Genomic DNA, 27,853 nt, shown 5'->3' with positions numbered 1-27,853 from the left:
AAGATTGGCTGAGTCCGAAAATACAGGAGCATAGGTTTAAGGTGAGAGGGGAAAGATTTAAAAGGGACCCGAGGGGCTACATTTTCACGCGGAGGGTGGTCCCGTTTATGAAACGAGCTGCTAGAGGAAGTGGTGGAGGCTGGTACAAGTTCAAAAGGCATCTAGATGAGTATATGAGTAGGAAGGGTTTAGAGAGATATGGGCCAAATGCTGGCAAATGGGACTAGATTAATTTGGGATGTCTGGTTGGCATGGATGGGTTGGGCCGAGGGGTCTGTTTCTGTGCTGTACGAATCAATGAGACAAAGGGAGAGATTGAGCGAGGTGAATGCAGATGGCGCGGCTATTCGTTTTGATACAGGTGGTCGGGAGGTGTGGGAACAGGGAAGTCAGCACAAAGGGTCAGTGGCATGGGAGGCTGTGGCAGGTCAAGGAAGACATCACAGGCAACTGAGACAAAGGCAGAGCCTCGGTGGGCGGCGGGCACAGTCACAGAGAGTGTGAGGTGACAGAAAGAAGAGTACGGCAGTCACCCTGGTGCAGTGGAGAGAGTCACCAACCTTCTTACCTTGCAGTACAACCGGCCATACCACTGCAACATCAAGACGGAGCTGACAGGTAAAGAGGAGAGTGATGAAGGTGTTTGGTAAGCCTGCCTTTATTGGTCAGTGCATTGAATGTAGGAGTTTGGAGGGTCATGTTGCGGCTGTACAGGACATTGGTTAGGGCCACTTTTGGAATATTGTGTTCAGTTCTGGTCTCCCTGCTATAAGAAACATGTTGTTCAACTTGAAAGAGTGCGAGAAAAGATTTACAGGGATGTTGCTGGGATTGGCGGGTTTGAACTACAGGGAGAGGCTGAATAGGCTGGGGCTATTTTCCCTGGAGCGTCAGAGGCTGAGGGGTGACCTTATAGAGGTTTATAAAATCATGAGGGGCATAGAGTCGTACAGCTAAGAAACAGACCATTCGGTCCAACCAGTCCATGCTGAACTAAACTAGTCCCACCTGCCTGCTCCTAGCCCAAATCATTCCAAACCTTTTCTCTCCATGTACTTATCCAAATGCTTTTTAAATGTTGTAAGTGTACCTACATCCACCCCTTCCTCAGGAAACTCATTCCACGTTCAAACCACTCTCTGTGTGAAAAATATTGCCCCTCATGTCCTTTTCCCTTCTCACCTTAAACTTACGCCCTCTTGTTTTGAACTCTCCTACCCTGTGGAAAAGACCTTGTCTCTTCACCTTATCTGTTCCTCTCATGATTTTATAAACCTCTATAATGTCACCCCTTAACTTCCTACGCTCCAGTGAAAGCCTATCTAGCCTCTCCTTTATAACTCAAGCCCTTCATTCCTGGCAACATCCTAGCAAATTCTCCAGCTTAATAATATCCTTCCCATATGTGGCGACTTGAACTGCACACAGTACTCCAACATCCTGTACAACCTCAACATGACGTCCGAACTCCAAGACTCAAAGGTCTGAGCAATGAAGGCAAGTGTGCCAAATGCCTTCTTAACCTCCCTGTCTACCTGTGACGCAAACTTCAAAGAATTATGTATCTGAACCCCTTGGTCCCTCTGTTCTATAACACCACTTTTTTCTGCCAGGCCCCTGGTTTTCCAAGCAAGTGATCTTCCAAAACCTGTCTCCCTCACGCCTTCCTGCTGACCTGTTCCCAGAGCAGACTGGGCTAAGGGCCTGGAGTGGAGTGGCTGTGAGATGGAATGGAGCAGGCTGGAGGCCTGGAGTAGGAAAGGTTATTGACGGGGATGCTGGTATTTACGGTCAACGGCTTGTGAGCCCAGTCAGATCACATGTGGAAGCCCGCTGCGCTGACCTACTGCATGTAATGTTTATTCTTTTAGCATTATTTATTTTCTAACTTATATGATGGATTAGTGTAAGGTTAAATAACTTTTTTAAAATTCTGTATTTATATCTAAGATTTACACCTAGATACTCTATGCATAAGTGAACACAACTCCCTGACCTTTACTATAGTCATGGAGAGGGATAGGAGCAGACAGTATGGGGAAGTATTTAATTGGGGGAGGGGGAATTACAATGCTATTAGGTAAGGACTACAGAGCACCAGTTGGGATCAGATGTTCTCAGGGAAATGCACCGTAGAAATGTGGATGTTGTTTAGGGAGCAGTTGCTACAGGTACTGGATAGGTTGGTCCCACTGAGGCAAGGAAAGGATGGTAAGGAAGGTGTCAAGGCATGTTGAACATCTAGTCAAGAGAAAGAAGGAAACTTACTTAAGGTTGAGAAAGCAAGGATTGGACAGGCAAGAGGTCTACAAGGTAGCCAGGAAGGAACTGAGGAGTGGATTTAGGAGAGATAGAAGGGGGTATGAGAAAATATTGGCAGGTAGGATCAAAGAAAACCCCAAGGTTTTCTATACTTATGTGAGGAACGAGAAGATGTCCAGAGTGAGGGTAGGGCAATTCGGGATAGTGGAGGGAACCTGTGTGCAGAGTCGGAGGAAGTAGGGTCTAGAAAGGGTGAACAAGTCAAGGTCTTTTCCCCAGGGTGGGGGAGTCCAAAACTAGAGGGGTATAGGTTTAAGGTGAGAGGGGAAAGATTTAAAAGGGACCTGAGGGGCAACTTTTTCACACAGAGGGCAGTGTGTGGAATGAGCTGCCAGAGAAAGTGGTGGTGGTCGGTACAATTACAATATTAAAAAGGCATTGGATCATATATAATTAGGAAGGGTTTAAAGGGATAAGGGCCAAATGGGACTGGATTAATTCAGGATATCTAGTTGGCTTGGATGAGTTGAGTTGTAGGGCCTGTTTCAGTGCTGTATAACTCTATGAATCTATGGTGACTTCAAACCAGTCCATCCGGGGCTTGCATCGTGGCCCCATCTGCTTTTCATCCAGAAGATGAGCACCCCTCCTTTATACCGTACCCCCCCTTAACCCAGCCCGAACAGGACCTCTGGGCCCCTGTCAGAGATTCGAGGTGCCTCCTTGTTTTCCGGAACAACATTGCGTGAGCTAGGCAGCTACAGTATGCCAGCATTCGTCTGGGCATAACCCCTAGGGATGCTGGCCCTTCAGCAGGTATCCACTGAGCAGTGAGTTATCCCAGGAGTGGTGCATGGTAAGACGGGCTGGTGTAGGTGGATATTGCAGGGTGTTTGGGCAGTGAGAAAGCCCTGCTCGCTAGGCCTTGTGCTGAAATATCCTCCAAAACAAAAAGACACACAGTTCAAACTCAGCTGAGAAAATGTGAGATCCTGCCCTCTCTTTTTGGCAAGATCGTTTGACCAGAAACATGAGCGCAAGTTGGGAAGTGATGTGAAACACCATTGTGAAAGAGCTGAGATGTAGGACATAGACGTAGAAAATATAAGCAGGACTAGGTCATTCAGCCCTTCAGACCTGCTCTGCCACTTAATATGGTCATGGCTGATCATCCACTTCAGTGCCCCCTTCCCACTTTCTCCCCATACACTGATTCCTTTAGGCTTAAGAACTGTGCCCGTATCTCCTTGAAAACACTCAATGTTTTGGCCTCACTCGCTTTCTGTGGCAGAGAATGCCAATTTGAGGAATTCAAAACTTGGAAAAACTTCCGCTCTGACTCCTTCAGATACGATGGTACATACCTTTGCTAAAATGTTCCAACCAGAAGCCTGTTCATGCGTTGAAAGCATTCACCAAATGGTTGACCAAGGTCTCATTTAGCAGACTTTTCTCCTTCGGAGGGCTAGCAAAGGCACAATGGACCACGAAGCCTCCTCCAGCACTGTTAGAATAATTGAATCCCTACAGTGTGGAAGCAGGACAATCAACCTATCGAGTCCACACCAACCCTCTGAAACGTATCCACCCCACCGCTGTAACACTGCATGTCCCATGGCTCACCCACCCAACCTGCAAATCTTTGGACTGTGGGAGGAAACCGGAGCAGCCAGAGGAAATCCAAACAGACACGGGGAGAATGTGCAAACTCCACCCAGACAATCGCCCGGAGGAGGAATCAAACCCGGGTCCCTGGCGCTGTGTGGCAGTGGGGCTAACCATTGAGCCACCGTGCAGCCCAGTGTCCATGCGCCATTTCTATTTCATAGCATGCCGAGGGGGCAGAAGACACTCAGGAAGGTACGAGGCTCAGAGTTTATGTTCTCCCAGGATTTATCCTAACTCATTTCTTGGTTTTCCCAAGTGCAGGTGATTTTCACGGACAGTGGCAAGCTTGTGAAGGCCTCGGAGCTGCCAGATTTCGCCTGGGGGATCCCGAGAGAGCCATCCTTTACTACAAGCAGGCCCTAGTTGCTCTAGGCAAGTCACAGGTATCTCTGTGTATTCACTCAATGTTCCGGGTGTCAGTGGCCAGACCAGAATCTATTGGCCCTTGAAAAGGTTCAAATTAGACTTTATTGTCATAAATACTCAAATACAAAAGTACACGAGTACCGTGAAAATGTTTCATTATTGCCCACACAGCACAATCTTAGGTACAAGAACCCAGGTGCAAAAACATAAGAACAAGGTAGAAAGCATTGGGGAACAAGGCTCAAAGTTAGACGTTACAGTCATTCTTTAGTGTAGCAGAAAACAAATGAAATAAAGTTGAGATAACAAGGTGTGGAGCTGGATGAACACAGCAGGCCAAGCATCTTAGGAGCACCAAAGCTGACGTTTCGGGCTGAGACCCTTCATCAGAAAAGGGGCATTGGGAGAGGGTTCTGAAATAAATAGGGAGAGAGGGGGAGGCGGATCGAAGATGGATAGAGGAGAAGATAGGTGGAGAGGAGACAGACAAGTTAAAGGGGCGGGAATGGAGCCTGCAGAGGTGAGTATTGGTGGGGAGGTAGGGAGGGGATAGGTCAGTCCGGGGAGGACAGACAGGTTAAGGAGGCGGGATGAGGTTAGTAGGTAGGAAATGGAGGTGCGGCTTGAGGTGGGTGGAGGGGATACGTGAGAGGAAGGACAGGTTAGGGAGGTGGGGGCGAACTGGGCTGGTTTTGGGATGCAGTGGGGGGGAGGGGATATTTTGAAGCTTGTTAAATCAACATTGACACTTGGGCTGCAGGGTTCCCAAGCGGAATATGAGTTGCTGTTCCTGCAACCTACGGGTGGCACTGTTGTGGCACTGCAGGAGGCCCATGATGGACATGTCATCTAAGGAATGGGAGGGGGAGTGGAAATGGTTCGCAACTGGGAGGTGCAGTTGCTTATTGCGAACCGAGCAGAGGTGTTCTGCAAAGTGGTCCCCAAGCCTCCGCTTGGTTTCCCCAATGTAGAGGAAGCCACAACGGCAACAGCAGATGCAGTATACCACATTGGTGGATGTGCAGGTGAACATCTGCTTGATGTGGAAAGTCACCTTGGGGCCTGGGATGGGGGTGAGGGACGACGTGTGGGGGAAAGTGTAGCACTTCCTGCGGTTGCAGGGGAAAGTACCGGGTGTGGTGGGGTTGGAGGGGAGTGTGGAGCGGACCAGGGAGTGACGGAGAGAGTGGTCTCTCCGGAAGGCAGACATGGGTGGGGATGGAAAAATGTCTTTGGTGGTAGGGTCGGATTGTAGATGGCAGAAGCGTCAGAGGATAATGCGTTGTGAGGACGAGGGGGATCCTCTTTTGACGGTTATTGCAGTGGCAGGGTGTGAGGGATGAGGTGTGGGAAATGCAGGAGACGCAGTCAAGGGCGTTCTCGACCACTGTGGGATGGGGGGATGTTGCGGTCCGTGAACAACAAGGACATCTGGGATGTACAGGAGTGGAATGCCTCATACTGGGAGCAGATGCCGCAGAGGCAAAGGCATTGGGAATAGGTAATGGAATTTTTGCAGGAAGGTGGGTGGGAGGAGGTGCATTCTAGGTGGCTGCGGGAATCGGTGGGCTTGAAATGGATATCAGTGGTTGCCTGAGATGGAGACAGAGAGGTCCATGGAGGTGAGGGATGTGTTGGAGATGGTCCAGGTGAATTTGAGGTTGGGGTGGAGGGTGTTGGTGCAGTGGATGAACTGTTCGAGCTCCTCTTGGGAGCACGAGGCGGCGCCGATACAGTCATCAATGTAACAGGGGAAGAGGTGGGGTTTAGGGCCAGTGTAGGTGCGGAAGAGGAACTGTTCCGCGTAACCTACAAAGAGGCAGGCATAGCTTGGTCCCATGCGGGTACCCATGGCCACCCCCTTCATCTGTAGGAAGTGGGAGGAATCGAAAGAGAAGTTGTTGAGGGTGAGGACAAGTTCAGCTAAGCGGATGAGGGAATCGGTGGAGGGGGACTGGTCGAGCCTGCGGGTCAGTCCTCCCCAGACTGACCTATCCCCTCCCTACCTCCCCACCTATACTCACCTCTGCAGACTCCATCCCTGCCCCTTTAACTTGTCTGTCTCCTCTCCACCTATCTTCTCCTCTATCCATCTTCGATCTGCCTCCCCCTCTCTCCCTATTTATTTCAGAACCCTCTCCCCATCCCCCTTTTCTGATGAAGGGTCTCGACCTGAAACGTCAGCTTTTGTGCTCCTGAGATGCTGCTTGGCCTGCTGTGTTCATCCAGCTCCACACCTTGTTATCTCGGCTTCTCCAGCATCTGCAGTTCCCATGATCTCTGAAATGAAGTTGAGTTAAACATTACAGCCTTTCTTAGCACTAGGTCAAAAAATAAAAGAGATGAAGGTAAAAGTTCAACCATTGCAGTCTATCTTAAGTGCTTAGCCACCCTGGGACCACACTTCCGATGAGGGCTCGTCCTCCTCTGCTTTGGCACGCTTTCCCTGCGCTGGCTGAATTTCCCTGGCTCTCATCATCGCTGCAGATGTCGGGGGAGCCTCCGTTGCCACTTTGGATCGCAGACCAACAAGGCCCAATTCACTGGGCAACGGGAACTCACCAAGGGGTGGGGGTGAGCCGCCTTCTTCAACTTCTTGCGCCCTTGTGGTGGAGGGTCACCCACAGTACCATTAGGGAGGGATTTCCAGGATTTTGGTCCAGAAGAAACCTATTTCCAAGTCAGAATGGCAGGGCTCGGAGGGGAATGGTGTTCCCATGTATCTGCTTCCCTTGCCCTTTTAGATGATAGTAGTTGTTTGTTTGGAAGGTGCTGTCTAAGGGGCCTTGTAGATGGCACGCACTGCTGCTGTTACCATCAAAGTATTTACATGGCCGGTTTAGTTCAGTGTGTGTTCAACAGACGTAGGAGCCAAAGGTTATAGGAGCAACAAAGCACTTTTCACAACCATAGGAGATCCCAAAGTACTTTACAGCCAAAGAAGCACATTTTCTGATGTGTGCTCATTGTTGTAATGTAGGAAATTTGGCATATATCTGTGTGCAGGATATTCCCACGAGCTGGCAGAAGGAGCCAGATCAGCAATCTTTATTGATGGGGGTTGAGGAATAAATATTGGTACCAAACACTGTGGATAGCTCTCCCACAGACAACATCAGCCCTGAAACCCTCACCATGCCCTACTTAAATTAGTGCCATCTGATGTTTTGCATTCAAATAGCAAGGACTGTACAAGAGTGCGGTGCTCCCTCAGCGCTGACCCTCTGACAGTGCAGCCCTCCCTCAGCGCTGACCCTCTGACAGAGCGGCACTCCCTCAGCGCTGGCCCTCTGACAGAGCGGCACTCCCTCAGCGCTGGCCCTCTGACAGAGCGGCACTCCCTCAGCGCTGGCCCTCTGACAGTGTGGTGCTCCCTCAGCGCTGACCCTCTGACAGTGTGGTGCTCCCTCAGCGCTGACCCTCTGACAGTGCAGCCCTCCCTCAGCGCTGACCCTCTGACAGTGCAGCCCTCCCTCAGCGCTGACCCTCTGACAGAGTGGCACTCCCTCAGCGCTGGCCCTCTGACAGAGTGGCACTCCCTCAGCGCTGGCCCTCTGACAGTGCGGACCCCCCTCAGCGCTGGCCCTCTGACAGTGCGGCCCCCCCCTCAGCACTGGCCCTTGACAGTGCAGCCCCCCCCTCAGCGCTGGCCCTCTGACAGTGCGGCCCCCCCCTCAGCGCTGGCCCTCTGACAGTGCAGCACTCCCTCAGCGCTGGCCCTCTGACAGTGCGGCACTCCCTCAGCGCTGGCCCTCTGACAGTGCGGCACTCCCTCAGCGCTGGCCCTCTGACAGTGCGGCACTCCCTCAGCGCTGGCCCTCTGACAGTGCGGCACTCCCTCAGCGCTGGCCCTCTGACAGTGCGGCACTCCCTCAGCGCTGGCCCTCTGACAGTGCAGCCCCCCCTCAGCGCTGGCCCTCTGACAGTGCGGCACTCCCTCAGCGCTGGCCCTCTGACAGTGCGGCACTCCCTCAGCGCTGATCTTCCAACAGTGTCTACCTCCATTTGCTTGTTCAATCAGATAAGTGGGATGTGCATGCTTGGAACTCAGATTAGAGGAGGTTCCAACATGAAGGCTAGTCTGAAGTGTAAGAGCCCTTGGGATCCAAGGCAAGTTGGCAAACTGGATGCAAAATTGGCTTACACAGAGGAGGAAAGGGTGATGATGGAGGGCTGTTTTTGTGATTGGAAACCTGTAACCAGTGGTGTACCACAGGAATCGGTGCTGGCCCCCTTACTGCTTGTTCTGTATGTTAACAACTTGGATATGAATATAGCAGGTATAAGTAGAAAGTTGAAGATGGCAAGGAAATTGGTGTTGGTGATGGTGAGGAGGATGGTCTCAGGCTACAGTCTGATATTGGTCTGCTGGTAAAGTGGGCAGAGCAGTGACAGACGGAATTTAATCCCGATAAGTGTGAGGTGATGCATTTTGGGAAGTCTAGTCAGGGAAGGATATATGCAATGAATGGAGGGTTCCCAGGGAGCACCGAGGAACAAAGGAACCTTGGTGTACAAGCCCATAGATCCCTGAAGGTGTCAGCGCAGGAAGACGGTGGTGAAAAAGGCATATGGGACATTTGATAATGGGAACTGCAGATGCTGGAGAATCCAAGATAACAAAGTGTGGAGCTGGATGAACACAGCAGGCCAAGCAGCATCTCAGGAGCCAAAAGCTGACGTTTCGGGCCTCGACCCTTCATCAGAGAGGGGGATGGGGAGAGGGAACTGGAATAAATAGGAAGAGAGGAACAGGCGGACCGAAGATGGAGAGAAAACAAGACAGGTAGAGAGGAGAGTGTAGGTGGGGAGGTCGGGAGGGGACAGGTCAAGGAGATGGGATGAGGTTAGTAGGTAGGAAATGGAGGTGCAGCTTGAGGTGGGAGAAAGGGATGGGTGAGAGGAAGAACAGGTTAGGGAAGCAGAGACAGGCTGGGCTGGTTTTGGGATGCAGTGGGAGGAGGGGACGAGCTGGGCTGGTTTTGGGATGCAGTGGGGGGAGGGGATGAGCTGGGCTGGTTTTAGGATGCAGTGGGGGAAGGGGAGATTTTGAAGCTTGTGAAGTCCACATTGATACCATTGGGCTGTAGGGTTCCCAAGCGGAATATGAGTTGCTGTTCCTGCAACCTTCGGATGACATTTGCCTTCATTTGCCAGAATGTAGGATACAGGAGCAAGGAAGCCTTGTTTCAAGTTTATATGGCATTGGTTAGGCCTCAGACGGAATACTGTGTATGGTTCTGATCACCCCTGTGTCAGAAGGATGTGATTACGCTGGAAATAGTGCAGAGGAGATTCACCAGGAGCCTGGTATGTAAAGTCTCAGTTATGAGGAGAGCCTGGATAGGCTGGGCTTGTTCTCAGTGCAGCAGAGGAGGCTGGTGGAGAATCTGACTGAGGGATACAAATTATGAGAGGTATAGACAGAGCAGATCTTGAGAATCACTTCTACTAGCAGACATATCTAAGACCAGTGGGCATACGTTGAAGCTGAGAGGAGCAAGTGGTTCAGAGGAGATCTGAGAAAGAACTTTTCCAGCCAGACGATGGTAGGAATATAGAACGTGCTGCCTGAGAGCTTGGTGGATGCAGCTACTCTCACAAAGCATCTGGATGAGTGCTTAAAATGCCAGGATATAATAGGATATGGACCAAGTACAAGTTAATGGGATGTTTGTTGCTCACAGAGATGTGCTCTATGACTCTAATGAAACCACAGCCTCATGGCTGCAGAGATTGGTGTATTGATATCTCTTCACGCCATGAAGAGATTGGTAACCAGAGTCAACACAGGGTATCTCTTAGTGACGAGAGAGATGTGCAACTTAACACTGAACTCCAGCGAAGATTAATTGACACGGGTTGTTGACAAGGGAGTAGGAAAAATGTCCAAATCCCTGTGCACAGAATTGGGAAAAATGAGTGAGCTATAAGCACACCTCATACAATTGAGACCTAAGCAATAATTAACTGAGCACAAAACTACAGAGTGATTGGCTGCAAAGAGAAGTGGAGTATTCAGAGCTTACGCTGCTTTCTCTTCCCACTTCCCTATTTCTGGCAGGAACCCACTGGGTCAGCCCAGGAAAGGATTGTGAACAAGATGACAGATGCCATCCAGTACAAGCTGTCCCTGAATAGTGCATTGCCCCATGCCAGTGGTATCCCACCTGCCATGCCTTTGGTAAGTGTTTGATATGCAGTGAAACGGCTTGTACGTCAGACACCACTACATCAGTTCCCAATTCTCACTGCTGGTCCTAATGGTACAGAGTAACTCCGATCCTACTCGCCTCACTGAGTGTTTGGCGGGCAACAGTTTAAAGGGAGCTTTATTCTCTATCTAACCCTGTGCCGTCCCTGTCCCTGGGAGTGTTTGATGGGGGACAGTGTAGAGGAGCTTTATTCTCTATCTAACCCCGTGCTGTCCCTGTCCCTGGGAGTGTTTGATGGGGGAACAGGGTAGAGGGAGCTTTACTCTGTATCTAACCCTATACTGAGCCTGTCCTGGGAGGGTTTGATGGAGGACAGTGTAGAGGGAGCTTTACTCTCTATCTAACCCTGTGCTGTCCTTTAAAAAAAAAATCAAAAGAACTGCGGATGCCGTAAATCAGGAAACAAAACAGAAATTGCTGGAGAAGCCCAGCAGGTCTGGCAGCATCTGTGAAGGAAAAAACAGAGTTAACATTTAGGGTCCAGTGACTCTTTCTCAGAATGGGTATCTAACCCCTTGCTGTCCCTGTCTTGGGAGGGTTTGATGGTGGGAACAGTGTAGAAAGAGCTTTACTCTGTATCTTACCCTGTGCTGCCCTTGTCCTGGGGTGTGTTTGATGGGGGACAGCGTCGATGGAGCTTTACTCTGTATCCAACCCTGTGCTGTCCTTGTCCTGGGAGTGTTTGATTGGGGGATGGGAAGAGTGTAGAGAGAGCCTTACTCTGTATCTAACCCCATACTGTCCCTGTCCTGGGAGTGTTTCATGGGGGACAGTGTATCTCTCCCCTGTACCCTGTCTCGTCGCTGTTTGAGATCCGACCCACTACGGTGGTGTCATCAGCAAAATTGTAAATGGAGTTGGAGCTGAATTTGGCCACACAGTCATGAGCGTATAAGGAGTATAGTAAAGGGGTTGAGTGCACAGCCTTGCTGGTGTTGAGGATTATCATGGAGGAGGTGTTGCCTGTCCTTACTGACTGCGGTCTGTGGGTCAGGAAGTTAAGGATCCTATTGCAGAGGCGGGAGCAGAGATCTAGGTCTCAGAGTTTGGAGATAAGTGTGAGAGATAAGAGAGCTTCACTCTGTATCCAACCCCATGGTGTCCTTGTCCTGGGAGTGTTTGATGGTGGCGGGGGGACAGTGTAGAGAGAGCTTCACTCTGTATCCAGACCCGTGGTGTCCTTGTCCTGGGAGTGTTTGATGGTGGCGGGGGGACAGTGTAGAGAGAGCTTCACTCTGTATCCAGACCCGTGGTGTCCTTGTCCTGGGAGTGTTTGATGGTGGCGGGGGGACAGTGTAGAGAGAGCTTTACTCTGTATCCAACCCCATGGTGTCCTTGTCCTGGGAGTGTTTGATGGTGGCGGGGGGACAGTGTAGAGAGAGCTTCACTCTGTATCCAGACCCGTGGTGTCCTTGTCCTGGGAGTGTTTGATGGTGACGGGGGGACAGTGTAGAGAGAGCTTCACTCTGTATCCAGACCCATGGTGTCCTTGTCCTGGGAGTGTTTGATGGTATGACAGTGTGGAGGAAGCTTCACCCTCCTTTATAATATGTGCTCCTTCATCTCCTCAAAGTAATGGACTCTTGAGCTGGTTGGTCGCCATCTGTATTTCAGACGTAGTGAACCATTAATGATCAATGTTGTTCACAGAAATGCCTACCTGGAAGTTTTCCTCAAACAAACCCACTGAGGGGTCCTGCTCCTGTCACCCATGGACCTGTAAATGGACATCAAATGCAAATACTGCAGTAAGTAAGGTGCTGCCGCTTCCTAGGTGTGGTGGGATTTAGAGATTTTTGGCAGATGGGTTGTCTTATAACCCAGGTAGCTTCACATTAGTGGCCGGTCCATTTGCACTTTGGGAATGTTTTCATTGAGCCATGTACAGTGTGACTCGCTCGCTGACAGTGTCTCTGAGTAGGGTGTGTGATTACATAATAAACATATTTAGTTTACGCATAATTGTGTCAATCGGGAACATTTCACAACCCCGCCTTGTGAAATATGTCATGAACTGGTAGGAACCACGCTGAACTCTTTTCAGGAAGCAGCCTGCAGAATCAAACAAGAAAGAGATCTCGCTTCCTTGAGCTGGAGGTATTATCCAAACATGATAGAGTCGAGATGGGACAGAGCGATTGCTAGACATGTGCGATGAATGCTTCTGCACTTTCCCTTTTAACTAGGGTTACAATGTTTCTCTCCTATACTCTTCACCTCTCTTTCATCCCTTGTTCCCGAGCAGGCTGGGGGACAACGAAATGGCCCCCTACCCCTCCAGCTGCGTGAGAACACAGCACATCTGTCGAGAGCAGGGACACAGCCAGCACAGGCTCCCTTCACGAAGGCATGATGGCCCGGGCGCTCCTGCCACAGAAACCGAGCAGTCGCTCAGCGGGGATCTGGCAGGTAATGAGTGGCCAGCTGTAGACGGACAGTGTCAATGTTTTACTGTTCAAGTTGGAATTGCTGTTTAACAAGTTGGCACCTGGTACAGCTTTCAGCTTGAGAACGACATTCGTAAAAACTGTGAGATCAGTGCAGCACAGAGAGGTAACCATTCGGCCTGCAGAATCCTCAAACTCACAAGCTCACACACCGGGGCATGGCTCTACCTTTTCCCCATAACTCCACATTTACCATGGCTAGTCCACCTGGCCTGCACATTCCTGGACACAATGGATGATATATTTTGACAATCCACCCTCACCGGCACATCTTCGGACTGTGGGAGGAAACTGGAGCACCCGGAGGAAATCCATGCTGATGTGGGAGAATGTACAAACTCCACACAGACAATCACCCGAGGCTGGTGAGGAATCAATCTCCACCACATGCCCAGGCAGCGCATTCCAAATTCTAACAACTCCTGAATGAAGAAGCTTCTCATCATCTCACACCAAGCTGACAATCTTGAAACTGTGACCCCTTGTTACACTCATACTAACCACCCGAAACAGAACATCCCTCTTTACCCTGTCAAAATTGTTCATAATTTTGCACACCTTAATAAGGTCACCTCTTAATCTCCTGTGCTCCAAAAGCAATAAGCCCGATTTCTCTAATCTCACCTTGCATCTAAAATCTCTCATCTCTGATATCATTCTAGTTAATCTCCATTGAACTCTCTCCAGGGATGTCAATTCCTTCTTTAAGTAAGGTGCCCAGAACTGAGCACAATACTCCAAATGTGGTCTGATCAATGATGTGCAAAGGTGTAACATCCCTCCCTTGTTTTTTAGACCATCCATTGTCCTCTCATCCCTGGAACATGTGGATAACAAGGACACTTATGCCTGACTCCTACTTAGTGACTTCAGTTTTGCCTTCAACACCATAATTCCCAACACACTTATCTCCAAACTCTGAGACCTAGATCTCTGCTCCCACCTCTGCAATAGGATCCTCAACTTCTGACCCACAGACCGCAGTCAGTAAGGACAGGCAACACCTCCTCCATGATAATCCTCAACACCAGCAAGGCTGTGCACTCAGCCCCTTTACTATACTCCTTATACGCTCATGACTGTGTGGCCAAATTCAGCTCCAACTCCATTTACAATTTTGCTGATGACACCACCGTAGTGGGTTGGATCCCAAACAGCGACGAGACAGGATACAGGGGAGAGATACAGAGCTTAGTGGCAGAGTGTAGAGACAACAATCTGTCCCTCAATGTCAGCAAATCGAAGCCATTGACTTCAGGAAGCAGAGCGGAGGGCACGTCCCTGTCTTTGTCAGCGGTGCTAAGATGGAGATGGTGGAGACCTTCTCCCAAGGGGGATGGGGAAGAGGGCGGGAATGGGAGACTGAGATTGTATGGTCAACCATCATTGGATTGAATGGTAGTGCAGGCTGAATGGCCTCCTCCTGCACCTGTTTTCTATGTTTGCCTGGGAACATAATATTTGAGTGCAGAATCATTTCCAATCTAAATGAGAATTGTCAGCCTTTACAACCCCAGACTGAAAATGCAAATCTGCAAACTGTTTCCCATCAGAAGCAGCAGAGATCAAGAGTGTTGAGGGACCCTGGGATAACAGCGGAAATGTGCACCGCAATGGAGCTAAGGCAGAGGAGAAAGAGAAGGATGATCTTACAGTCATGACAGATGATGAGCATCTCTACCAAGAGGATAAACTCTACAGCAATGGCCCTGCTCAGGAAAACAGGTACCGGCCAACATATTTTTCCTTTATTCATTCTCAGGATATGGGCATCGCTGGCCAGGCAGCATTTATTGTCTGTCCCCAATTGCCCAGAGGGCAGTTCAGAGTCAACCACATTGCTCTGGGTCTGGAGTCACATGTAGGCAGTCCCCTTCCCTAAAGGACATTAGTGAACCAGATGGGGTTTCCCCAACAATCGACAATGGATTCATGGTCACCATTAGATTCTTAATTCCAGATATTGAATTCAAATCCCACTATTGACCAAGGCAGGATTTGAAACCGGGTCCCGAGATCATTAGCAGAAAAGGGATCATACCACTATGCCATCTTGTGTGTTATAGAGCCGTACAGCAAGGAAACAGTCCCTTCAGTCCAAACAGTCTGCATCGAACATAATTCCAAACTAAACTGGTCCCACCTACCTTCGTTTGGCCCACATGCTTCCAAACTTTGTTATTCATGCCTTATCTAAACATCTTTTAAACTTTGTAATAGTACCCACATGCACCACTTCCTTTGGACGTTCATTTCACACGCAAACACCTATCTCTGTCCTTGTTAAAATTTTTCTCCTCTCACCGTAAAAATATGCTCACCCCCAGTCTTGAAATTACCCTACCCTCGGAAAAAGACACCTGCTATTCACCTTATCTATACACCAATTGATTTTATAAACTTCTAGAAGGTCCAGCTGAACATGCTATGCTCCAGTAAAAAAGATCTCAGCCTCTCCCCATCACTCAAACCCTCCATTCCCTGTAAATCTCTTCTGAAACCTCTCCAGCTCGATAATATCCTTCCATAATGGCGGTGACCAGGACTGGACACAATACTCCAAAAGAGGCCTCACCGACGTCCTGTACATCAAGAATAAGATGTCCCAATAACTGACTGTAATAACAATAAGACATAGAAGTAGAAATCAGTCATTGATCCCAGTGAGTCTGCTCTGCTACCAATGGCTGATCTGATCATCCTGAGATCCCAAATGTGTCCCCGCACCCCTCCACTGATTGGATTCCTGGGATTGACCTTGCCAACCTCCTTCCCGGTCCTCCCCCAGATTGAGACCGGTCTGACCTCCCCAAGTTCATTTTGGATCGCCATGGAGAAAGAGACATCTGAGTTTTGCCACTCCTACTTTGCTGTAAATGGTCTGAATTTTTACCCAGCATTTCCCCTTATCCTGGGGATTTGCATGTTTGCAGGTGGGGCTGGTATTGTGTACATTCTAACACAGGAGGCAATGATAATTGTATGGTTTGGGATGGGCAGATCAGAGGACATGTGCTGCCTGTCTCCACTCATATGTCAGGGGCTTTAATGTCTTTCATGGATTGAGTGGGATCCTTAAGTTGTGTCTCACCCAAGCCCCAGTGGCTCTCCTTATCTTCTTCCTCATCTGCCTGGAGGCAGTTAATGTTCTCTTCCTTCGGGGTGACTGATCCACATCGTCAGGGAGCTTGATAGGTACTCTGAAGAAGCCCGTGAGAATTTAACAGGGCAGCAGAGGGCAGGGGTGAAAGAAGCCCGCAAGCAGTATTTGCTTGGTGCGGCTGGGAAACGTTAGATCCTGGAGAAACCGAGGGGCAGTGCTAGCCTGGTGAAGCTCACCACCCGCAAGAAAGCTGAAGTTGTGGCTTCTTCATTGAGGAGGCACCAAAGTTTTGAACGGCCTTTGAAAGAGGGAGCATTGTCATTCCTTCACAGCTCAGCCTGTGGATAGTGGGAGCAGTCTGCAGCAGGAGTACAGGAGTGGGTGGTGGGAGTGATGGACTTCTGACAAGACTTCAACAACTGTGGCCTTTCATGAGGAGGGTCCCTCTTACATGGGAGGCAGTTCAGATAAGGCACACACAGCAAATTTCTGGGACAATAGTTTGGCTTATGACAAAACGTTGACAGGTTTGAGCTTTCAGAGTTTAGAAGAGCAAGAGGTGATGTTATTGAAACGTATAGCATCCCGTGGGTGGGCTGCTGAGACGGTGTAGTGGGGGGATACAGAACTCGGGGCTTTCAAAATGACAGGGACTCCCTTTGAAGACAGAGATTAGATTAGATTCCCTACAGTGTGGAAACAGGCCCTTCGGCCCAACAAGTCCACATCGCCCCTCGGAACATGCCACCCAGACCCATCCCCCTATAACCCACACAACCCTGAACACTACAGGCAATTTGGCATGGCCGATCCACCTAGCTGGAGCATCCGGAGGAAACCCACACAGACACAGGGAGAATGTGTAAACTCCGCACAGACAGTCGCCCGAGGATGGAATCGAACCAGAGTCCCCGGTGCTGTGAGGCTGCAGTGCTAACCACCAAGCCGCTGTGCCACCCCTTAAACGTGACTTCCCGAGGCTGAGCACTAACCGGACCAGGAAACAGGCTACCTCCAGACTTGAACTTGGATCACAGCGGCCAGAAACCCGCGTGCTCACCTTTACACCATGACAACCAGAGCAAAATGTGGGCTCATCCGGGATGTGAACCTGGGACCGCTAGCATGTCAGTGGCATTTTAGACCCAAAGCAAGAATCAAATCCCTAAACCAATGAGCCATCTGAGATGGGGAGGACGTTCTTCTCTTTGAGGCTTATATGTCTGTGGAGTCTCTCAGACTGCAGTGGAGTCTTGGTCTCTGAATACTCAAGTTAGACAGATTTCTGATCAACAAGCCAAATCCAGGGTATTGGGTGACAGGCAGGAAGATGGGGTTAAAGCCTCGAGTAAATGATCTTATTCATTTATTTGAGGGGCCAGGTGGACTATTCCCTGCTCCTAATTCTTATGACCTTGTGAATCACAAGATGGCCAGGCTGGTTCTAAGCCATTTACCCTCCCCATTAGCTTCAGAACTTCCAGAACTCTTCAGAGACTGAGATGTGTATTAGGAACTTTATTCCCAACCGCATAAGTACCACACTAATCCTCTGAACCAGTTAGAGTGTAGGATACCTTTGGCACTGATCACCTAGACATTGCAGCTCATTCTTAAAATACTTCTCATGAATAGTCTCATGATTTGTTTCTTCAGAACCTGGTAACAATCTGTTACAAGTTTTGAGACCTGACTCCAGAAAGCAGAGTTCACAATCCAGGTGGACACTTCCAGTGCCACGAACCAGGCACTGTGGGAGGGTCAGCGTTGAGGGAGCACTGCACTGTGGGAGGGTCAGCGTTGAGGGAGCACTGCACTGTGGGAGGGTCAGCGTTGAGGGAGCACTGCACTGTGGGAGGGTCAGCGTTGAGGGAGCGGGCACTATCAGAGGGTCTATGCCCAAGGAGTTGTCTCTGTCAGAGGTTCAGCACTGAGGGAGCTCCGCACTGTGGGAGGGTCAATACTGAGGGAGTGCTGCATTGTCAGAGGGTCAGTGCTGTGGAGAAGTGGGCACTGTCCAAGGGTTAGTGCTGTTGGTGGGGGGGGGGGGGGGGGGTGTGGCGGCAGGGGGGCGGGGGGGGGTGGTGGGGGGGGGGGCACTGCCCAAGGGTCTGTGCTGAGGGAGTGCAGCTTCAGTCTAGGCTTTCTAGAGAGAATGTGATGATGGTTTGAGAAGTGGGAATGTGCAGCATTGTGGGCAATAGGCCGGGTAATTAGACTGAGTACTTCCTCATTTGGAGATTTGACACGGGGATAAATGGCATCTTTCTGTGCTGTAACCACTCTGTGATCCCCTGAAGTCTTTTGAATTCCCTAGTGCTGTCCCAGTTAAGAGGCTCATTATTCACTGTTGATGGAGAAATGGCCTGTGACCAGAGGAATGTGCACAAAATGTACAAAGGGCTGACTCACAAGATGTTAGCGACATGAGATGCAGTGGCTATGGTTTCCGATCTTACTTTCCCTTCTCCACAGGAACTTAAACAACACCTACCTGCAACCGGATCCCACGTACCTGAACAGTCCACAGCTCAGAACAACTCTGAGTGAGTATTGCACAGATCCCAGTGTGAATCGGGAGTCCATGATTGACCAGAATGATTGGCTGAGGTGTGGTACTGTCACTGAACTCCTATTCCAACTGCCAGGGTTGATATTCTGTGGTTCGTGGCTGAAATAACTCCACAGAGGCCGGTACCCATTGCTAAGTCACTCTTTATTTACACAGAAGCAGTCCTGACTTTAGTACTGATTCATTCAAAGTCCGGTACCAGACTGTCAGCATCTCCCCTTTTTTTATCTGTCAGCTGGGGCTCCCTTATAGGACCAGATTAACAGAGCCAATAAGGGAACTCCTATTCTGTGAGGTCCAGCTGGCTGACCTCACTGTAATTACAATAGCCAATCATGAATGTTGGATTCAATTTAGACAAAATCCTGAACAAAATGTCGATGTCATAGCCACAGAGAATCCCCACAGTGCAGGTAGAGGCCATTCTGTTCATTGAGTCTGCAGTAGCCCTTCCAAAGAGCATCCCACCATATCCCTATAACCCTGCACTTCCCATGACTAACACACCCAGCCTACACATCCTCAGGCACTATGTGGCATTTTCTCACAGCCAATCCACCTGCACACCTTTGGACTGTGGGAGGAAACCGGAGGAAACCCACTCAGACACGGGGAGAGTGTGCAAACTCCACCCAGACAGTTTCCCGAGGGTGGAATCGAACCCAGGTCCCTGGCGCCATGAGGCTGCAGCGCAAGCACTGAGCCCCCGTCATAAAAATCCTTGCAGGCTCACTAAAAGGGAAAGAAATCTGTCGTCCTCATCCGATCAGGGATTTCGTGTGACTCCACACCCACAGAAACGTGACTGAAACTTCACTGCCCTCTGACATGGTCCCTGAAAGCTGGCTCCCGGGGGCAATTAGGGATGGGAAATACCTGTTCGCCCAACCACAGGGTACTCACAGCCTGTGAAAAAGTTTTTTTAAGAAACATCCACAAGGCCAAATTGTTTGCCCCAGAAGGAGTCGTTACCCTGAAGTGCAGTTTGAGGGGACATAGCGTCTATTGTAGGATGTGGGTGTCATTAACAAGGGCCAGCATCTGTTTGCCCATCCCTTAATACCCCGTGATCTGAGTGACTTCCTGGGGCAGCTTCAAGTCAAACCCAAATGTCGTAGTCGTTGAGTGCCACCCCTGAGGAGGGCTGAAAAAGTGCTAAAAGGAATTAGAGAAGCCGAACGGTCTCCTCTCGATCCGAGAATCTCACCCCTCACTGGCTGCAACTGTCTTGACTACAGAAGCAACACCCTGCCCGTGGAGAAAGGCACATCACAAATGTAAGATAACAAGGTGTGGAGCTGGATGAACACAGCAGGCCGAGCAGCATCAGAGGAGCAGGAAAGCTGACATTCCGGGTCAGGACCCTTCTTCAGAAAAAGGGGGTTCAAACCTGAAACGTCAGCCTTCCTGCTCCTCTGATGCTGCTCGGCCTGCTGTGTTCATCCAGCTCCACACCTTGTTATCTCAGATTCTCCAGCATCTGCAGTTCCTACTATCTCTCACAAATGTAAGACCTGCTCACTCTCTCTCTCTTTCTTGTTTGACCTGAACACTCTACCCCATTCTTTCTCTCTCTCTGATGTAGGTGATCACTTCTATGAAACATTGCAGACAAGACAGATGCCAGCAGCTCAAGAGGGGTATGTCTGAATTACTCCACATGCTTGTCAGAGTCGCCTGCTGTTCAGTGGCTAATGAACATTTCAGTTTGGTGGTGTCAGATCTCACATTATGTCTGACGAGTCCTGGGATTGCTCCTGCTTTGTTCGCTCTGGTTGTCATCTGGGAGTACAGACTCCACTAGTGTTAACCTGTGGTCATCCACAACTGCCTTCTGAGACAGTGTAGAGGGAGCTTTACTCTGTATCTAACCCCATGCTGTCCCTGTCCTGGGAGTATTTAATGGGGACAGTGTAAAGGGAGCTTTACTCTGTATCTAACCTGGTGCTGTCCCTGTCCTGGGAGTATTTAATGGGGACAGTGTAAAGGGAGCTTTACTCTGTATCTAACCCGGTGCTGTCCCTGTCCTGGGAGTATTTAATGGGGACAGTGTAAAGGGAGCTTTACTCTGTATCTAACCCGGTGCTGTCCCTGTCCTGGGAGTATTTGATGGGGACAGTGTAAAGGGAGCTTTACTCTGTATCTAACCCGGTGCTGTCCCTGTCCAGGGAGTATTTAATGGGGACAGTGTAAAGGGAGCTTTACTCTGTATCTAACACTGGGTTGTCCCTGACCTGGGAGTATTTAATGGGGACAGTGTAAAGGAGCTTTGCTCTGTATCTAACCTGGTGCTGTCCCTGTCCTGGGAGTATTTAATGGGGACAGTGTAAAGGGAGCTTTACTCTGTACCTAACCCGGTGCTGTCCCTGTCCTGGGAGTATTTGATGGGGACAGTGTAGAACATAGAACATAGAACAGTACAGCACAGAACAGGCCCTTCAGCCCACAATGTTGTGCCGACCATTGATCCTCATGTATGCACCCTCAAATTTCTGTGACCATATACATGTCCAGCAGTCTCTTAAATGACCCCAATGACCTTGCTTCCACAACTGCTGCTGGCAACGCATTCCATGCTCTCACAACTCTCTGCGTAAAGAACCTGCCTCTGACATCCCCTCTATACTTTCCACCAACCAGCTTAAAACTATGACCCCTCGTGCTAGCCATTTCTGCCCTGGGAAATAGTCTCTGGCTATCAACTCTATCTATGCCTCTCATTATCTTGTATACCTCAATTAGGTCCCCTCTCCTCCTCCTTTTCTCCAATGAAAAGAGACCGAGCTCAGTCAACCTCTCTTCATAAGATAAGCCCTCCAGTCCAGGCAGCATCCTGGTAAACCTCCTCTGAACCCTCTCCAAAGCATCCACATCTTTCCTATAATAGGGCGCCCAGAACTGGACGCAGTATTCCAAGTGCGGTCTAACCAAAGTTTTATAGAGCTGCAACAAGATCTCACGACTCTTAAACTCAATCCCCCTGTTACTGAAAGCCAAAACACCATATGCTTTCTTAACAACCCTGTCCACTTGGGTGGCCATTTTAAGGGATCTATGTATCTGCACACCAAGATCCCTCTGTTCCTCCACGCTGCCAAGAATCCTATCCTTAATCCTGTACTCAGCTTTCAAATTCGACCTTCCAAAATACATCACCTCGCATTTATAAAGGGAGCTTTACTCTGTATCTAACACTGGGTTGTCACACTCCTTGGAATGTTTGACTGGGAGAGTGTGGAGGAACTTTAATTGCAATTTAAAAGCGCGGAGGTAGCTTGACCCCAGATCTAACTGCATACTGTCCCTATTTTGAGAGTGTTTGATGGAGGCACAGTTGAAGTAGCTGTATTTTCTGTTTAGAAGAATTGAGGCAGCTTTACATTATTCATGTAATCCCATGCTGTCCCTGTCCTGGAGGGGTGACAGCATAGAACATAGAACATTACAGCGCAGTGCAGGCCCTTCAGCCCTCGATGATGCGCTGACCTGTGGAACCAAACTGAAGCCCATCTAACCTACACTATTCCATTATGATCTGCATGTTTATCCAATGAGCGTTTAATAGAGGGAGCTTTATTCTGTATCTAACCCCGTGCTGTCCCTGTCCCTGGGAGTGGCTTCTCCAATATTACAGCGTATGTCCTGGTGATGGTGAGGGGAGTAGTGTTTGATTCTCACCCCCTTCCCTTTCTGTTTCAGCATGGCTTTAGAATCACAGAACTCTCAGCGTCCCAGCAATGACAATGACCAGGACTCTCCGAGGTGGAGGAGGAAGTGGGAATCCAAAATGTGCAAAATCATGTGAGATTTGGTTTCCCGGTCCGAGATAGTCCTGATGATGAGATTCAAGCCTCAATGGCAGACATTTGTGACTCCCTTTCCTGGAAGCTGCCACGTTACCTCATTCCTCAATCATATTGTAGCGTTACCTTTCCCTTCGGCACTCACAGCGCAGCTCAGTATTCCAACTGTTACAGGGTCCTTGAAATCAGTGCTGACCTCTCACCCCATCCTATATTGGGCAAGGTCAGGGGTCAGTTTGACCTCTCACTCTGTCCTATTGGCAGGGGTGGGCTGGGGCCAGTACTGACCCCTCTCCCTATCCTGTGGGGAGGGGCAGTGCTCCCTGTCCTGTGGGGAGGGTCAGTGCTGACCCCTCTGTCCTGTGGGGAGGGTCAGTACTGATCCCTCTCCCGTCCTGTGGGGAGGGTCAGTGCTCCATGTCCTGTGGGGAGGTTCAGTACTGATCCCTCTCCTTGTCCTGTGGGGAGGTTCAGTGCTCCCTGTCCTGTGGGGAGGTTCAGTACTGATCCCTCTCCTTGTCCTGTGGGGAGGTTCAGTACTGATCCCACTCCCTGTCCTGTGGGGAGGGTCAGTACTGATCCCTCTCCTTGTCCTGTGGGGAGGTTCAGTGCTCCCTGTCCTGTGGGGAGGTTCAGTACTGATCCCACTCCCTGTCCTGTGGGGAGGGTCAGTACTGATCCCTCCTTGTCCTGTGGGGAGGTTCAGTGCTCCCTGTCCTGTGGGGAGGGTCAGTACTGATCCCTCTCCCTGTCCTGTGGGGAGGGTCAGTGCTCCCTGTCCTGTGGGGAGGGTCAGTGCGGACCCCCTCTCCCTGTCCTGTGGGGAGGGTCAGTGCGGACCCCCTCTCCCTGTCCTGTGGGGAGGGTCAGTGCGGACCCCCTCTCCCTGTCCTGTGGGGAGGGTCAGTGCTGACCCCCTCTCCCTGTCCTGTGGGGAGGGTCAGTGCTCCCTGTCCTGTGGGGTGGGTCAGTGCTGATCCCTCTCCCTGTCCTGTGGGGAGGTTCAGTACTGATCCCTCTCCCTGTCCTGTGGGGAGGTTCAGTACTGATCCCACTCCCTGTCCTGTGGGGAGGGTCAGTACTGATCCCTCTCCTTGTCCTGTGGGGAGGTTCAGTGCTCCCTGTCCTGTGGGGAGGTTCAGTACTGATCCCACTCCCTGTCCTGTGGGGAGGGTCAGTACTGATCCCTCTCCTTGTCCTGTGGGGAGGTTCAGTGCTCCCTGCCCTGTGGGGAGGGTCAGTACTGATCCCTCTCCCTGTCCTGTGGGGAGGGTCAGTGCTCCCTGTCCTGTGGGGAGGGTCAGTGCTGACCCCCTCTCCCTGTCCTGTGGGGAGGGTCAGTGCTGACCCCCTCTCCCTGTCCTGTGGGGAGGGTCAGTGCTGACCCCCTCTCCCTGTCCTGTGGGGAGGGTCAGTGCTCCCTGTCCTGTGGGGTGGGTCAGTGCTGATCCCTCTCCCTGTCCTGTGGGGAGGTTCAGTACTGATCCCTCTCCCTGTCCTGTGGGGAGGTTCAGTACTGATCCCTCTCCCTGTCCTGTGGGGAGGTTCAGTACTGATCCCTCTCCCTGTCCTGTGGGGAGGTTCAGTACTGATCCCTCTCCCTGTCCTGTGGGGAGGTTCAGTACTGATCCCTCTCCCTGTCCTGTGGGGAGGTTCAGTACTGATCCCTCTCCCTGTCCTGTGGGGAGGTTCAGTACTGATCCCTCTCCCTGTCCTGTGGGGAGGTTCAGTACTGATCCCTCTCCCTGTCCTGTGGGGAGGTTCAGTGCTGATCCCTCTCCCTGTCCTGTGGGGAGGTTCAGTGCTGATCCCTCTCCCTGTCCTGTGGGGAGGTTCAGTGCTGATCCCTCTCCCTGTCCTGTGGGGAGGTTCAGTGCTGATCCCTCTCCCTGTCCTGTGGGGAGGTTCAGTACTGATCCCTCTCCCTGTCCTGTGGGGAGGTTCAGTACTGATCCCTCTCCCTGTCCTGTGGGGAGGTTCAGTACTGATCCCTCTCCCTGTCCTGTGGGGAGGTTCAGTACTGATCCCTCTCCCTGTCCTGTGGGGAGGTTCAGTACTGATCCCTCTCCCTGTCCTGTGGGGAGGTTCAGTACTGATCCCTCTCCCTGTCCTGTGGGGAGGTTCAGTACTGATCCCTCTCCCTGTCCTGTGGGGAGGTTCAGTAGTGATCCCTCTCCCTGTCCTGTGGGGAGGTTCAGTACTGATCCCTCTCCCTGTCCTGTGGGGAGGTTCAGTACTGATCCCTCTCCCTGTCCTGTGGGGAGGTTCAGTACTGATCCCTCTCCCTGTCCTGTGGGGAGGTTCAGTACTGATCCCTCTCCCTGTCCTGTGGGGAGGTTCAGTACTGATCCCTCTCCCTGTCCTGTGGGGAGGGTCAGTACTGACCCCTGTCCCTGTCCTGCGGTGGCCCACTCGGCTACACACCCCTGTACAGAATGTGCAATCCCTGTCATTGTTCCTGGTATAACTGTAGGCAACTTCACCGTGAGCTGATCCCCTTCTGACACTCAGAGCGTATCAATGTGCAGCATACTCAGACTGAATGGGTTGCGATTGTCTCTGTGTAACAGTCTCAAGATGATGAATGGCCTCATGCTGTTGTTGTATAACACATTGCAGTGCTGAATGCCCTCCCCTGCCTTGTACAACAGTCTCATAGGATTGAGTAGTCTCCTCCTATCCCTGTGTATCAGTCTGGAGGGGCTGAATGGCCTTCCAATCAGTCCTGCTGAGCAATTTTAATTATTCTAAACTTGTCTTAGCATTTTCCTGTCCTAGCTGCATTATACAAATGCTTTAATAATGAATAATTTTAATTTTTTTTGGTAGCAAGTGATTGATATTGTTTTAAAAGCATAAGATCTCATTTTTTTCATATACAGGTGACTACCTGACTACCTCTATTTTGTATATAACCTGATCCTGTGTTAGTTCTTCCTATAATTCCTCAAATCAGATCGACCCCGAATATCTGGGCTGTACTTTTTTTGCACCCAATATTGCATTTGAAATATTTGAATTAAAATTGCGTCCCATAGAATCCCGCAAGACAGAAGATGGGGTTGTACAGGACGTTGGGGAGGCTTCTTCTGGAGCCCTTTGTCCAGTTCTGATCGTCCTGTTAGGGGAAGGATATTTTTAAGCTGGAGAGGGTTCACAAGAGATTTACCGGGAAGTTGCCAGGAATGGGGGGGTTTGAGTTTTTTTTAGATTATATTCCCTACAGTGTGGAAACAGGCCCTTCGGCCCAACAAGTCCTCACTGCCCCTTGAAGCATCCCACCCAGACCCATCCCCCTATAACCCACACACCCCTGAACACTACGGGCAATTTAGCAAGGCCGATCCATCTAGCCTGCACATCTTTAGACTGTGGGAGGAAACTGGAGCACCTGGAGGAAACCCATGCAGACACGGGGAGAATGTGCAAACACCACACAGACAGTCGCCCGAGGCTGGAATTGAACCCGGATCCCTGGCGCTGTGAGGCTGCAGTGCCAACCAATGAGCCACCGTGCCACCCCAGTTATAAGGAGAGGCTGGATAGGCTGGGAGATTTTTTCCTGCTGGAACATAGGAGATTGAGGGGCGATCTTATAGAGGTTTGTAAAATCATGAGGGGTGTAGATAAAGTGAATGGCAGTTATCTTTTCCCCAGGGTGGGGGATTTTAAGACAAGGGTGCATATTGTTAAGGTGAGAGGAGAAAGACTTAAAAAGCACATGAGGGGAGATTTTTTGTTTTAGACAGAGAGTGGTTCATGTGTGGAATGAACTTGCAGAAGATATGGGTACAGTTACAATCTTTAAATAAAGATTTCGAAAAGTACACTCATAAGAGAGGTTTGGAGGAAAAGCGCAGGCGGGTGGGACCAGTTTTGTGTGGGATTATGGTCGGCATGGGCTGGTTGGACTGAAGGGTCTGTTTCCATGCCGTATGACTCTATAAGTGCCTGCCTCCTGGCCCATATTCCTCCAACATTTCAAATTCACTTACATGTCGAAGTGTCATATAATCATACAGTCACCCCCCCCTATCTCTGTCACCCCCCTCCCTATCTCTGTCACCCCCCTCCCTATCTCTGTCACCCCACTCCCTATCTCTGTCAACCCCCTCCCTATCTCTGTCACCCCCCTCCCTATCTCTGTCACCCCCCCTCCCTATCCCTGTCACCCCACTCCCTATCTCTGTCACCCCCCCTCCCTATCTCTGTCAACCCCCTCCCTATCTCTGTCACCCCACTCCCTATCTCTGTCACCCCCCTCCCTATCTCTGTCACCCCCCATCTCTGTCACCCCCCCTCCCTATCTCTGTCACCCCCCCCATCTTTGTCACCCCCCCTCCCTATCTCTGTCACCCCACTCCCTATCTCTGTCAACCCCCTCCCTATCTCTGTCACCCCCCCTCCCTATCTCTGTCACCCCCCCTCCCTATCTCTGTCACCCCCCCTCCCTATCTCTGTCATCCCCCTCCCTATCTCTGTCACCCCACTCCCTATCTCTGTCATCCCCCTCCCTATCTCTGTCACCCCACTCCCTATCTCTGTCAACCCCCTCCCTATCTCTGTCGCCCCCCCCCTCCCTATCTCTGTCACCCCCCCTCCCTATCTCTGTCACCCCCCCTCCCTATCTCTGTCAACTCCCCTCCCTATCTCTGTCAACTCCCCTCCCTATCTCTGTCACCCCCCCTCCCTATCTTTGTCACCCCCTCCCTATCTCTGTCAACCCCCTCCCTATCTCCGTCACCCCCCCTATCTCTGTCACCCCCCTCCCTATCTCTGTCACCCCCCCATCTCTGTCACCCCCCCATCAATGTCAACACCCCTCCCTATCTCTATCACCCCCCATCTCTGTCACCCCCCCTCCCTATCTCTGTAAACCCCCCCTCCCTATCTCTGTCACCCCCCCTCCCTATCTCTGTCACCCCCCCTCCCTATCTCTGTCACCCCCCCTCCCTATCTCTGTCAACTCCCCTCCCTATCTCTGTCAACCCCCCTCCCTATCTCTGTCAACTCCCCTCCCTATCTCTGTCACCCCCCCATCTCTGTCACCCCCCTCCCTATCTCTGTCACCCCCCTCCCTATCTCTGTCAACTCCCCTCCCTATCTCTGTCACCCCCCCATCTCTGTTACCCCCCCTCCCTATCTCTGTCACCCCCCCCTCCCTATCTCTGTCACCCCCCTCCCTATCTCTGTCACCCCCCTCCCTATCTCTGTCAACTCCCCTCCCTATCTCTGTCACCCCCCTCCCTATCTCTGTCAACTCCCCTCCCTATCTCTGTCACCCCCCCCTCCCTATCTCTGTCACCCCCCCTCCCTATCTCTGTCACCCCCCTCCCTATCTCTGTCAACTCCCCTCCCTATCTCTGTCACCCCCCCTCCCTATCTCTGTCATCCCCCTCCCTATCTCTGTCACCCCA

At 50.8% G+C, this 27,853-nt stretch overlaps 1 protein-coding gene across 1 annotated transcript in view; it reads left to right on the top strand.

Moving 5' to 3' along the window:
- The window catches only part of LOC125449689 (tetratricopeptide repeat protein 24), a 40,825-nt gene extending 17,796 nt beyond the window's left edge, over positions 1 to 23,029 (top strand). The window contains exons 5-12 of the mRNA XM_059642988.1: positions 4,192 to 4,313; positions 10,361 to 10,480; positions 12,162 to 12,259; positions 12,757 to 12,920; positions 14,512 to 14,683; positions 18,537 to 18,607; positions 20,219 to 20,273; positions 22,333 to 23,029. Coding sequence (XP_059498971.1) covers positions 4,192 to 4,313; positions 10,361 to 10,480; positions 12,162 to 12,259; positions 12,757 to 12,920; positions 14,512 to 14,683; positions 18,537 to 18,607; positions 20,219 to 20,273; positions 22,333 to 22,438 — 908 coding nt within the window. The 3' untranslated portion in view covers positions 22,439 to 23,029. The remainder of the gene's footprint in view (positions 1 to 4,191; positions 4,314 to 10,360; positions 10,481 to 12,161; positions 12,260 to 12,756; positions 12,921 to 14,511; positions 14,684 to 18,536; positions 18,608 to 20,218; positions 20,274 to 22,332) is intronic.
- The last annotated feature ends 4,824 nt before the right edge of the window (positions 23,030 to 27,853 follow it).

Source organism: Stegostoma tigrinum, chromosome 47 (genome assembly GCF_030684315.1).
Source record: "Stegostoma tigrinum isolate sSteTig4 chromosome 47, sSteTig4.hap1, whole genome shotgun sequence".
In the NCBI taxonomy this organism is placed as follows: domain Eukaryota; kingdom Metazoa; phylum Chordata; class Chondrichthyes; order Orectolobiformes; family Stegostomatidae; genus Stegostoma; species Stegostoma tigrinum.
Note: the sequence above shows the minus strand (reverse complement) of the source record. Positions and strands in the feature narration are given on the sequence as shown.